This window comes from Pseudomassariella vexata (genome assembly GCF_002105095.1).
Source record: "Pseudomassariella vexata strain CBS 129021 chromosome Unknown BCR38scaffold_9, whole genome shotgun sequence".
In the NCBI taxonomy this organism is placed as follows: domain Eukaryota; kingdom Fungi; phylum Ascomycota; class Sordariomycetes; order Amphisphaeriales; family Pseudomassariaceae; genus Pseudomassariella; species Pseudomassariella vexata.
This window is the reverse complement of record NW_024467964.1, coordinates 255,129-267,773: the sequence shown is the minus strand read 5'-3', so window position 1 is coordinate 267,773 and position 12,645 is coordinate 255,129. Positions and strand designations below refer to the sequence as shown.

Sequence of the window (12,645 nt, the reverse complement as noted above, 5' to 3'; positions counted from 1 at the left end):
TCCAAGAATACCTGACTCCATGAGTCAAGGGATATCATGCAATGCAGTAGACGGCAGTCACCCACTTCTTCCGTTTGCCCCTCAATCTACGAAATTGGTGCCAAGAGTATCTCTGATCTATATAGAAGATGTTCTCTGCTTTCAAGGCACCAATGCAGCTGATTATTGCTCTTCATAGGACCAGGCAGAACAGGGGATAGACTGCCGTCGCCGCGTTAGCCGTCAGGCTCATGAGCATCTTCGCCACTGCCCTCCTCGTCTGAACCCGACGAGTCCTGTAATCCGGCGGCGCTGCGCTTACTCCAATTTTGGATGCCTAACACGCCAAAATCAGGTAGAGGTATGTACGGATGCCCGTCGCTGTCATGTTGTACATTACGGCCATCGTTCTTGTTCCGACGGCGCTCACGATGGGGGACGCCCTTTTCAGGAACTAGAACTATCCTCTTCCAAGAAGAACTATTGAACTTGTTAGCAATGTGATGTTTCAAGTATGAATCGTCGGGGAAAGGGGAATCTTACGTAGTTTCCATTCAGTTTCTGATCCTGGTCTAGCTGACTGTTCAGCTTATTGATGCGAGGACGGTAGTTGGTGGGATCGCGTCGGAAAGTGACGTCGAGATTCTTCAAGAAGGCGTTGCAACCAGTCAAAAGCGACTCTGGGGTGTTAGCATGGGCATTGACACCGGGCTGACCATCGAAGACGATCACACGATCAGCCAGGTATGTAGCCATGATGAAATCGTGCTCCACGATAAAGGCTGTCTTCTTGGCGTGCATGATGAAACGCTTGATGACACGGGCTGCAATGATACGCTGTTCAGAGTCCAGGTAGGCAGAAGGCTCGTCGATCAGGTAGATATCCGCGGGAATGCCGAGTGCCAGAACAATGGCTACACGTTGCAATTCACCACCAGACAGGTTCTTGACTTCTTGGTCAATGAAGTCGTCGAGTTTCAGGGGTTTGACGACATCGGTTTGGAACTGCGGCGACAAGAACATGGATCTGATCTTCTTGAAGAAAAGTTGCCGAACGGTACCATCGAATTTGGGCGTGATGGTCTGAGGCTTCATGCTGATCTTCATATCGGGAACCTTTTGGGTGCCATCGGGCTTGAGAGCACCTGCCAACATCTTACAGAAAGTGGTCTTTCCCGTCCCGTTCTCACCCATCATGACGATGATTTCCGAGTCGGTGAAGTCGCCCTTGTCAATGCGCAGCTTGAAGTTGCCCAGGGTCTTCTCCATCTTGGGGTAGTTGAAGGCGCGACTCCGGTCAGTGACAAAGTCATCGGCACCTTCAGAGAGACGGAATGTCAACGACTCCTCGCGGAAACGCAAATTCTCCGTCGGAATATGACCATCCAGGAAGATGTTGATACCTTCACGAACAGAGTGAGGCAGTGTGACGACACCATAGACAGCGGGCCGACCGTACAGAACGCAGATATAGTCGGAAAGGTAGTCGAGAACTGACAGATCGTGCTCTACCACGATGACATAATTGGTAGATTTCAAGAGAGACCGGATGATTCTGGCAGCGGCGAGACGCTGCTTCACATCCAGGTAAGAAGACGGTTCGTCGAACATATACACATCGGCTTTCTGGACGCAGACAGTGCCGATAGCAAATCGCTGAAGCTCACCACCAGAGAGTTGATTAACGTCTCGCTCTAGAAGATGGCGGAGTTCAAGCACATCGAGGATCTGATCCAGGTTGCCGAGCGAGGCGCGCCCCTGTAGCAATCCCTTGACTGACTTGTCCGGGGTCCGGACAGCCTTAGGGATCTGGTCGACATACTGAGGCTTCACAATAGCCTTCAAGTCATCTTCGAGGATCTTGGTGAAGTAGTTCTGCAGCTCAGATCCTCTGAAGTGCTTAATAACATCCTCCCAGTCAGGGGGGTTGTCGTGCCGTCCCAAGTTGGGCTTGAGCTTCCCGCTGAGAATCTTGAGCGCGGTACTCTTTCCAATACCGTTTGTTCCAACGAGACCCAGAACTTGGCCCGGTCGTGGCATGGGCAGGCGGTGCAGTTTGAAGCTATTGGCTGAATAGCGGTGTGTTACTTGGGACTCGAGGTTTGTCGGCAAATTGATGATGGTAATGGCACTGAAAGGACACTTCTTGGGGCAGATACCACAACCAATGCATAGGGACTCCGAGATGAAGGCAAGCTTCGAATCGGATGCGACCTCAATACATAGCTTGCCACTGCGGACCACCGGGCACGACTTCTTGCATTCTTGTCGACATTTCTAGAGGGGTAAGTCAGCAAACGTCGATAAAGGGCAGGTTTAGGCACTTCGCAAGAAGGGTACCTTCGGCTTGCATTTGTCACTGTTGACAATGGCGATTCTAAACAAACATTAGCGAAGGTGTCCAGGAAGACCTGTATCGTAGTTGCAGGTCGGTGCAGGGAATCACTGGAAGCAGCGACAAAGACGGACCTGGTGAGCTTGTCTGACATGATTGCCGGATGGGGGTCCAAAGACGGGTGTGGAAAGTGCAACGGCGATGGAAACGCTTCAGAGAAGACAGTGGAGAATAGAAGAGGAATTCCTCGTCCCAGGGCACGCCGTAGCCTGGTTCACTGGAGACTTTCCAGGCAGCTTGAATTACAGCAGAGATGGGGAAAAGACGAGATGGAAGGGCTGATGCAAAGGTTCAAGGGCCAAATAGACGTCGCTTCATTTACAATTTTTTGTGGGCGGGGCAGTGTCGCGGGGTCGCAAAGTTGCAGTTTTGCCTTATGCTGCCAGCCCGAGGGCCGATTGATTGTTAATGGTGTTTTTGGCGAGATGTGACTGGACAGATCCATGACTTGAAGACTTGGCCCGAGCTGACTTGTTCTTTAAGTGATACAACAAGCCACCGTAAGATACATGAGTGGTTGATGGGCCTAGAAACTAAGATGCCTAGTTGTGTTCTTGCAAGATATAACTGCATTTGCTAACCTCTTGTTGCCGAGAACAGAAATGAAACTAGTGTAAAACCAGCTATACAGGGTCACAGCAGCATACCAGGGTTGTTCTGTGTGCCTGTGGCTCTGTCAACTGTCAATTTGTCTTGTTACTTGACTGGCTCTGGATAGAAGGGACTGTACCTTGGTTTTTCACTACAGGTGTGGAAAAGAATTAGCTTGACCAATTTGGGCCAAACGCAACTAACCTACTTTAGAACTGCAGCCTTTTGGACCGAGAGCCTTCCGAATTTGTCTAGGGGAAGTCCTAGCTGAGTTCGACGACCTCAATAAACAACTACTATCATCACGGATGGATTCCAGTTTCAGGTTGGATAATTCATTCCTGTTACTTCACAGACAATGTGAATCAACTATAATGCATTCATGTTTGCAATGACATGACACTGATGTGGCCACCATGTGTTTTGTTTCATTGCTTCAAACATACATTGCAAACCAAGTCTGTGCTACATCATGATGATTTTGATAAGGCGTCCTATCTTACAGTGATTCCGTCTTCTATTCCAAACGCATCTGATTCCCAGGATAATGACGTTGGTAAGGCTTGCTCTTGGAGTTCTGCTATAGGTTAATTGAAACCAAGTACTGAAGTGGCCCACCGAGCCAGGCTAGCAAACAACTCTTCGCTTCCACTATGTCTGGTTCTGCCTTTGTTAGCCATATCTACAACATAAACAGTGCAAAACATTTAGAAGAGTCCGGTTGGTTAAAACAACAGCCAGAGGTTCGACCCAGACAACTTTGGAAACACAATGTAGAAGATACCCAAATACACCAGAAAAGTTTAGAAATTTTAATTCAAAAGCTCCCGCAAGATGATAGTCCACAACACTAAATATTTTCTTGGCCAATTTGGGCCAGAGAATACTTGGAAGAGAAAGAGGAAGAGGAAGAATATCCTTAGAATAAGACACAAGGAAACTGCGAGACAGAAAATTTTCCCCATGATTTGAAATAATGGCTTTAGTATATTCGACGAAATATATACAGGTGACCCATAACACTGATGTTGGTATGCAGTCTGAATGCCACTTGCATCAGCTGCAACATGTAACTCCCCAGTCCAGAGTGAATGTAACATTTGAGCACAGCTTTGAACAATACAGTAAAGCTTTAATTGATTGGCGGGGAGCTTTTCTGGAAAGCGATTCAGCTCCAGCTCCAAATTCACTGGACTTCATGCCGCAACCATCTTCTTTGTCTGCTTTGCGGTCATGACTGGCGCCTCTTTAACCTATATTGCAACCAACTCACACCTGGCAGTTTGGACAATCAGATCCCCAGACCAGCTCGGACCAAGGTGCCAGCTCAGAGTCCAAGCTCCCGAGGTTTTGCCCCAGCGATACCAAACCTTTTTCAGCACTAGCGGCCGTGCACGACCTTTTCCTGCCGCCTCAGATCAACTTGCAGTTCCTCGAAGATAATCCTGTGAAGTCGCTTCACCTCCAGTACCTTTTCTTCAGCACTTCCCACTCATACCCACGCAAGCCACACCCTTGCCTTTCAACATCGTTACATTTTCCGTCGGGCTCTTGTATTCGCTGCCTGGAGGGCACAGTCGATGACTTGTAAGTTGTTTCTTTTACAAATGGCGGCTGAGAAGCTGTTGGCGAGGCTGGCCGACACTTCGCGTTGCCGTTGCTGGAGCATCAGATCCAGTCCGAATACAAGCATAAGTGCCCCTGCTATCAAGCCATTCGCTGCATCTGAGCTCTTCGGACCTCTGAAACTAGATGGAGTCGACTGTCGTCGATGCTCTAGACACTCTTGAAATGCTTCATTGTCCCTATTGGTGCCGACTGGAGACAATTGACTGTGTTTCCTCAACATCAGCCTTGCGTCCATCGACCAAGTACCCGCGATGCGCCAGGTGGATTCTCAGACTGGTTCTCTCTGTTATTCTGATTTTATCTGTTGGTTCTAAGTCGCTGGCTCTTGAATTTTCCAGCAATACCATTGGTGCTGTAGCTAGAGTATGGCATGGTGGCTAACCTCGTCGTCTTGCAGCAGGCAGCTCGGTGTATAGTCAACAAGAAGATGTCGAGCTCGCCCGAGTTTGCCAATGGCACCGAGTCGCCACCGGCAGACAATAGCATCGATGTCGACCCCGTGGCCAACGATGCTCAAAGCGATAGCGACCTGTCCGAGGTGAACGAGACTGTCGTCATCGCACAACCGCCCTCGCCATCGGGATATCATCACGACTCGGACGAGGATGCGAATGCCGATCTACATACCCCTGATGTCGCCGAGTCGAGTGCAAATGAGGATGTCGATGCCTCAGATGACGCTGACTTCGATGTGGAGAGCCCTGTGCCTTCCAACAGCGATGGCGGCCAAAGGGACCGATCTGCCTCCAACGACTCTCGCCGCGCTCCAAAGCGAAAGGTTGCTGCAGTTGAAGAGGATGAGTATATCATGGCAAATCCCGAGTTGTATGGATTGAGACGAAGCGTATGCCAATAGAAAACTCTGCTTGGAGAAAACTCTGCTGACCGAAGCCCAGACTCGTCCAACAAAACAGTCCAAGATTGTAAGTCGTCGCTCCTATACATCATGGCATGATATATACTGACGATATAGGTTGATTCCGATGATGATGGATCTGATTCTGATGTCCTTCCCACCAGTCGGCGTGCCACGAAGAAGCGACGCGTGGAACAAATCTCTCAACAATGTATGTCTTTCACTTCATCAATCGTGCTACTCACCCCATCATCGCGTCGCCTTCGAAGCTAACTCCTCACCTTTATAGCTTCCAAAAGAGGAACGCCTGCACGACATACTCCTGCCGGCGACTCCGACTCGGAAGACACATACGGCGGCGCCCGCGCTCGTACTCTGATGAAGAAGGCGCGGCGCGAAAAAGCTCAGCCTGAGACCGCACAACTTTATGCTGAGAAGCGATGGTCGAATCGCAGAGCTGCCCAACAAGTACAGACTTATCAAGAGAGCGATGTGGACGATGCGGATGATTCAGAGCTGACGCCTAACTATTGGGCTGGCGAAGAATTGGCTGACGACTCGCCCTACATCGAGAAAGTTGTCGGGCACCGCGTCAAAGATGGCGGGGAGCTGAGATATGACGCAACGAGAGACGATTTCGAGTACAACATCAAGTGGGAAGGCAAATCGTACTTGCATAACACGTGGGATACAATGGAAGTCCTGCGTGGCTATCGAGGAGTCCGCAAACTTGAGAACTACCACAGAAAAGTAGTAGAGTACGAGATTGATCTTCAATTTGGCGGAGATGACATCCCGCCCGAAACCCGAGAGCAGTACTTGCTTGACAAAGAACGCGAACAAGACGCTTTGGAAGATTATACCAAGGTCGAGCGTGTTGTCGCTCAGCGCAGTGGTGATGAAGGCCGAGAGTACTTTGTCAAGTGGAAGGGATTAATGTACGATTGCTGTACGTGGGAACTGGCATCAGCGATCAGCGAGGACGCTCAGGATAAGATTGATCAGTTCCTCGACCGCCAATCCCGCTCGTGGATGTCAGACAAGTACGAGTCGAATCCTGCCACCCGGACGAAGTTCTTGAAGCTGGACAAGCAACCCAGTTACATCAAAGGAGGTGAACTGCGAAACTTTCAGCTTACTGGGTTGAACTTTCTATGTCTGAACTGGTGTCGAGCAAACAACGTCATCCTTGCTGACGAGATGGGTCTTGGAAAAACGGTTCAGACCGTTGCCTTCCTCAGCTGGCTTCGCAATGAGCGCAAGCAAGAAGGGCCATTCTTAGTCGTCGCTCCCCTAAGTGTTATTCCCGCATGGTGCGATACCTTCAACTTGTGGTCTCCTGACCTCAACTATGTTGTCTACCTTGGAAACTCGGATGCGCGAAACACCATACGTGAGCACGAGCTGATATCTAACGGGAATGCTAAGAAGACCAGGTTCAATGTCCTGGTCACATCATACGAGTACATCTTGCAAGACGCAGATTTCCTGCGCAGCCTGAAGTGGCAAGCTTTGGCGGTTGATGAAGCCCATCGGCTCAAAAATAAGGAGTCGAAGTTGTACTCGGAGCTCGTGAGTTTTGGTGCACCCTCGAGACTTCTCATCACGGGCACTCCGATCCAGAATAACCTGGCTGAGCTGTCTTCCCTCCTGGATTTCCTGAACCCTGGAAAGGTTTACATTGACGAAGATCTTGAGACTTTGGCCAGTGTTGATGCTCAAGCCAAACTTCAAGCCTTACATGCTTCCATCGCCCCCTTCATCCTACGGCGAACCAAGGAGACAGTTGAATCGGATCTTCCCCCCAAGACTGAGAAGATCATTCGCGTCGAGCTATCGGACGTTCAACTGGAGTGGTATAAGAACATCCTAACGCGGAACTATGCGGCGTTGAACCAGGGCAACAATGGTCAAAAACAGTCGCTGCTGAATATTGTGATGGAGTTGAAGAAAGTCAGCAATCACCCTTACATGTTCGCCGGAGTCGAGGATAAAGTTCTCGCAGGAAGTGAACGTCGAGAGGACCAGATCAAGGGGCTCATTGCTAGCAGTGGAAAGATGATGCTCATTGACCAACTGCTCACCAAGTTGAAGAAGGATAATCATCGTGTCCTCATCTTCAGTCAGATGGTCAGGATGTTGGATATTCTCGGAGACTATCTCCGTCTTCGTGGCTATCAGTTCCAACGCCTGGATGGAACCATCGGCGCTGGTCCTCGTCGTCTTGCCATCAACCACTTCAACGCAGAAGATAGCCAGGACTTCTGTTTCCTGCTATCCACTCGAGCCGGTGGACTGGGCATTAACCTGATGACCGCGGATACAGTTATCATCTTCGACTCTGACTGGAATCCTCAAGCAGATCTCCAGGCTATGGCGCGAGCACACAGAATCGGCCAAAAGAGACCTGTCATGGTGTACCGACTGGTCTCCAAGGAGACTATCGAAGAGGAAGTTCTGGAACGTGCTCGCAATAAACTCCTCCTTGAATATCTCACCATACAGGCCGGCGTGACGGATGATGGTCAGGCCTTCAGAGAGGAGTTCAGGCAGAAGGGTCTCCGGATAGATGAAGCCAAGTCAGCTGACGACATTCAATGGGTGCTGAAGATGCGGTCCCAGAAGATGTTTGAGCAATCTGGCAACCAAGAGAGGCTGGAACAATTGGACATCGAATCCATCCTTGAGAATGCTGAAATTACCAAGACGCAAGTTTCGGACAAGATGAACCTCAGCACCGGTGGCATCGACTGGGATAATTTCATGCAATACACCGATGTCAAGGTCGACGATCTCACGCTCGACTGGGATCAAATTATCCCCGCAGAGGAATTGGCAGCGATCAAAGAGCAAGAGGAGAAGAAAAAGAGCGAGGAATACATCGCCAAGGTGATGGAAGAGAGCGCTCCCAGGCGCGCTGCGTTGAAGGGTTCCAAGAGCAATAATATCGACTCGGAAAGGGCGGAGCGCATGGCGAAGAAGCGGGAGAGAGAGCAACTCAAGCAGGAGCGCCTTGAAGAACAACGTGCATTGCTTTCTGATCCCAAGCGGCCACTAAACGAAAAGGAGACGCGAAACCTTATTAGGGCTTTCATGCGCTACGGCTTCATGGAAGATCGCCCAGATGAACTCCTGCGCGACGCGCGTCTCAGTGATCGAGACCATGACTTCATCAACGAAGTCTTGAATGATCTCATGCAAACGGGACGTGACGCCGTGGAGAGGAACAACGATGAAATTCGTGCCCAGGAACAGCAAACCAAGAAGAAGCTGACAAAGAAGGACATCAAGGCGGTCATGTTCGACTTTGGTACGGTCAAGAAGATCAACGCCGAGACTATTCTCGAACGTCCGCCCCAACAGCGATTACTCCGAAAGATTCTCAATGAACAGTCCGATTTCCGCAACTTCAGACTTACCGACGCTACTAAAGCCGCTCACTACAGCTGTGAATGGGGTGCGAAGGAAGATGCCATGCTTCTCGTCGGCATAGATCGATACGGATTCGGTGCATGGACTCAAATTCGCGACGATCGAGAGTTGGGCATGCAGGACAAGTTCTTCTTGGAGGAGCATCGCATTGAAAAGAAGCAAGAGCGCGAGCACGGCGAAACCAAGGGTGCCAAAGCCCCCGGTGCTGTCCACCTGGTCCGTCGTTCCGAGTATCTACTCTCGGTGCTTACTGCAGTTTATTCTGATGATGCTGAAGCCAAGAGGGAAGTGCAGAACCACCATCGGAATAATAAGAAATCTGCTTTGAATGGCCATAGACGCCCTGATAAGGTCAGCGCGTCTGCTTCGCCAGCTCCCCAAAACATGAAAAAGGCTCACCGGGATCGAGACCACGAACGATCCCATTCCCGTGGAGACCACCACCGCTCGCGCAGTCATGTAGGGGAGGGCAGCATTCCGCGACCCGACCCAAAGCGGAAGCACAGCGGCGAGGTTGACGAACGGAGGCACAAGCAGCGACGCGTTGAGGAGCATCGCCGTACTGAAGACACCCGTCAGCAGCTTGAGGAGGAAGAAGATGACAGGAGGAACGCACCTGTCATTGAGGCACTCATGCAGCCCATTTGGCCACACGTTGAGCGCGTTGGGTCGTGCACCAAAGCTAATATCCCGGTCGCGAAGGCTCGAGCTAAGGTCTTGAAGGCTCAGATCACGGCAATTGGCGATTTTATTGAAGGCCTGCACAAGACATCAGGATTGGACCGCGAGAAGCTTGCAGAACTCAAGCCCAAGTTATGGTATGTGTTTTCCCCTAATGGAAATGACAGTATAAGGACTGACTTGACTCTCAGGCGGTTCATTTCGAAGAGGATTCCCCCCTCGGAGAAGGAGAAACACGGCAAGGACAACCCGGATCCTATTCGGATGACCGGCCCACGTCTCGCCCGTCTTTACGACCAACTGAAAGCACAACAACTGAAGGAGGCTGAAGATATGAAGCAGAACAACGGCGACGCTCAGAAAACGAAGAGTTCCGACCTGGTTGTGATGAATGGCTCTTCTCGCGCTGATTCCTCCATGTCCAAACACTAACTTCACTATACCCATGAACCTACCAATCAGCGATCTTTCACAAAGGTGCGACCACTTCTATATTGCATGAGACGGCGTTACGGTCTAGCATCATATTTGGTTTTCTATCGGGTCTGGAATCATGACTACATACCCAGAAAAGCATGTTATAGGACACTTGGCGTTATCTGGTCGGCATGATCTTCGGTGCCGCAGTCTGTTAGCTGGCCGTGACACGTGTCCTTGGAGGATGCAGAAGCAGCGGTCAAAGCGGCAGTGTGTCAAAGCGATCATGGGCATCATTGCCGGCAAGACACCTTGACGTACTTATATCACTGGATGTTGTCGGAACAGCGGCAAGTTACTCTAGATGATGGATGTTCAGGGCCGTGTACAATACCGAGTACGCGACAGAGACCATGTTCTGTCGGGTTCATCCACACTTTGCCAGCGGAACAGAATCTGGCCCCTGGCCTCAGCGTTAATACACCTTATAGACACTTACTGCTATAAAATTATGTCAGCGTCCAGGTATTTCCAGACATGATACTTGAAGTTCTTTGGTCAGTGCTTGTGATTTCTCGTGACGAAAATTTGGCAGGTAGCAATCCAAAGCCACGGCGGACAAGCAAAGCGAAAGAGCATATCGCAACTGGGAAGTGGCTTTGCCGTATGAACTTGAACTAGCGTAGCGTTTCCATAGTGTCATGCCTGCCTGCGGCAATACAGGTCATTGTCTTCGGTAGTGGCTCCTAAAGTCTCGACAAACTGATTAACACCGTTGGGACTTTGGCCTGCTCATGGTAAACAGCCATATTCTGTCAAGTAACTAATCTAAATTATCGAGTTAGTTCTCATGCCACTACCTACGTACTTTTGGATGGGAAGTTCAATGGAGGCCGACACTAGCTGCTAACTGCCGCTGAATTCCCTTCCGAGGATTTGGGTTGGGGCTGAGCGCCAATCAGTTGTCTGCGCTAGCGTCGCTACTATAGGAGGTAAAGGCACATGGGGTGTAGAAACTCAATGCTTTAAACCTGTCGTGTTCGCATATTGGTGGTTCTGTTTAGTACTAAATAAATTCATCTCTGGAAAGTCCATGATCTGACCAAGGGGATGTTGACAATAGCGTTTGGCCTAGCCGTGAATGCCTTTTCTGGGGAATGCGAAGGACTGGCGGTGGAAGATAGCGGCCGATATAATCCATAGTCAGGGGGACATTTACAAACCATGTTCACTGCAATTTTAACCCCTACGAAGAGCGCAGGCCTGAGTTGCGGCTCATAATATTCACTGCGATTTCAACCCTCACGAAGCGCCCAGGCTTGCGGAGGAGCCCAAACGTCTGGAGCGATTTTCGCCCAAGGAAAATTTAGGACTTGATCAGACAACAGACTATGAGATCCGGCGAAATACTGCATGAACTACATGAAATATATACAGTCTTGAAATATATATGGAGTAGTTAACGGGCCAAAAAATGATATCGGTGTAACTGCTTGTACCCGAAATCGAAGCACCCGGAAACCAAACTGTCTGGAACCGAATGCGGTATCCTATATGAATACCAAATGCGTCATGCTACAGAGTAAAACTCGTAACGATACTTCTAAATCAAGGGAGGAAATCAAGGCTGCCGAATCTATTTGGCAAATTGATCAAGTCCCGTAGTACCAACCTTCGTTTCGGGGCCTCGCGAAACCGAAACCGGAATCTCGTTTGATAAAGGGGAGCTGGTAGTGGGAGAATCGTAGTTGGCGACATGAAACCTAGAGAAGCAATTTCGTTGTATTATTGGTTTACCATATGAATGCTTCTTGTATGGATACATTAGTATTGACTCCATTGCTGTTAGCATTAGGGGGGTTGGACGCGAGCTGGGGGCGGGGTAGATAACTTCACCATGCATCCAAAAATAAGTTTGACTGAGTTTACTAACAGATATCTTCATCAATTTGGCTGTAAAACAGATTGCCTGCGGATGTTTCTAATCAAACTTCAAGCATGTGGTCGTGCATTCCTTCTCTGCCTATGGTCTAAAAAAGGCCCAAAAGTTCCAAGAGACAGGACAATACCAACGTGTGTGTCGAAGAGGTTGAATGTCATCCGGAATTCTCAATCATTCAGCAGGACCTGGTTTCCCATCCTCGGCACTGCCCGAGACATGTGACAAAGCATAGCACTCGGGCTTCGTATCCAGCAGGCATTCGATCATGTCATTGTCATCTCCTGGCAATATTTTGACTAGTCGACTGTCCGAACCGGTTAGCTTGCGAGGGGGTTACTCGTCATCGTACATGTAGACTGAACCGGCATCTACATCGTACGATGACGTTGAATAAAGAACTCAATAGGAGGACGCTCCATCCTCATCAGAGGAGTATATTGCGCCTTCACCAGATGTTTTCCAATGGAAAATCCTTCCCTCAGAGACGCTGCTCTCAAGTTGGGGGAGAGATCCTCGGTCCATTATGACACAGGTCGCCAGCTCAGTGAACCTTAAACCTTCTTCGAGGCTTGAGGGTAAGAGCAAAAATGACGTGACGAGGGCACTGCTGTTGTAGAAAAAAACAGCAAACAATGGGAACAACCCAGCCTTGCTCCAGGAGTTTCTTCGTGCTTTTCCTTTTTGCCATATGAAGACCCACAATGTAAGTTGCAGCATCATCCT

At 49.7% G+C, this 12,645-nt stretch overlaps 4 protein-coding genes across 4 annotated transcripts; 3 read left to right on the top strand and 1 right to left on the bottom strand.

Annotated features, from left to right (window-relative positions):
* Positions 1-34: 34 nt before the first annotated feature.
* On the bottom strand, positions 35-2,391 carry BCR38DRAFT_233004 (P-loop containing nucleoside triphosphate hydrolase protein). Its single transcript, XM_040854328.1, has 2 exons — positions 2,320-2,391; positions 35-2,256 (listed from the first exon to the last, which is right to left on the bottom strand). The coding sequence occupies exon 2, from the start codon at positions 2,017-2,019 to the stop codon at positions 472-474; it is 1,548 nt and encodes a 515-aa protein (XP_040713941.1). The 5' UTR covers positions 2,020-2,256; positions 2,320-2,391; the 3' UTR covers positions 35-471.
* Positions 2,099-2,260, top strand: BCR38DRAFT_346195 (uncharacterized protein; the record flags this gene model as incomplete). The annotated part of the gene is made up of 1 exon (XM_040856240.1): positions 2,099-2,260. One exon carries the CDS (start codon positions 2,099-2,101, stop codon positions 2,258-2,260), a length of 162 nt encoding a protein of 53 aa, XP_040713942.1.
* A 2,021-nt stretch (positions 2,392-4,412) lies between the features above and the next one.
* Positions 4,413-5,014, top strand: BCR38DRAFT_394742 (uncharacterized protein). Its single transcript, XM_040857618.1, has one exon. It carries the CDS (start codon positions 4,718-4,720, stop codon positions 4,973-4,975), a length of 258 nt encoding a protein of 85 aa, XP_040713940.1. The 5' UTR covers positions 4,413-4,717; the 3' UTR covers positions 4,976-5,014.
* Positions 5,015-5,021: 7 nt separating this feature from the next.
* Positions 5,022-9,995, top strand: BCR38DRAFT_486379 (P-loop containing nucleoside triphosphate hydrolase protein; the record flags this gene model as incomplete). Its single annotated transcript, XM_040864023.1, has 5 exons — positions 5,022-5,438; positions 5,491-5,517; positions 5,568-5,661; positions 5,740-9,700; positions 9,755-9,995. The coding sequence occupies 5 exons, from the start codon at positions 5,022-5,024 to the stop codon at positions 9,993-9,995; spliced, it is 4,740 nt and encodes a 1,579-aa protein (XP_040713939.1).
* Positions 9,996-12,645: the final 2,650 nt, after the last annotated feature.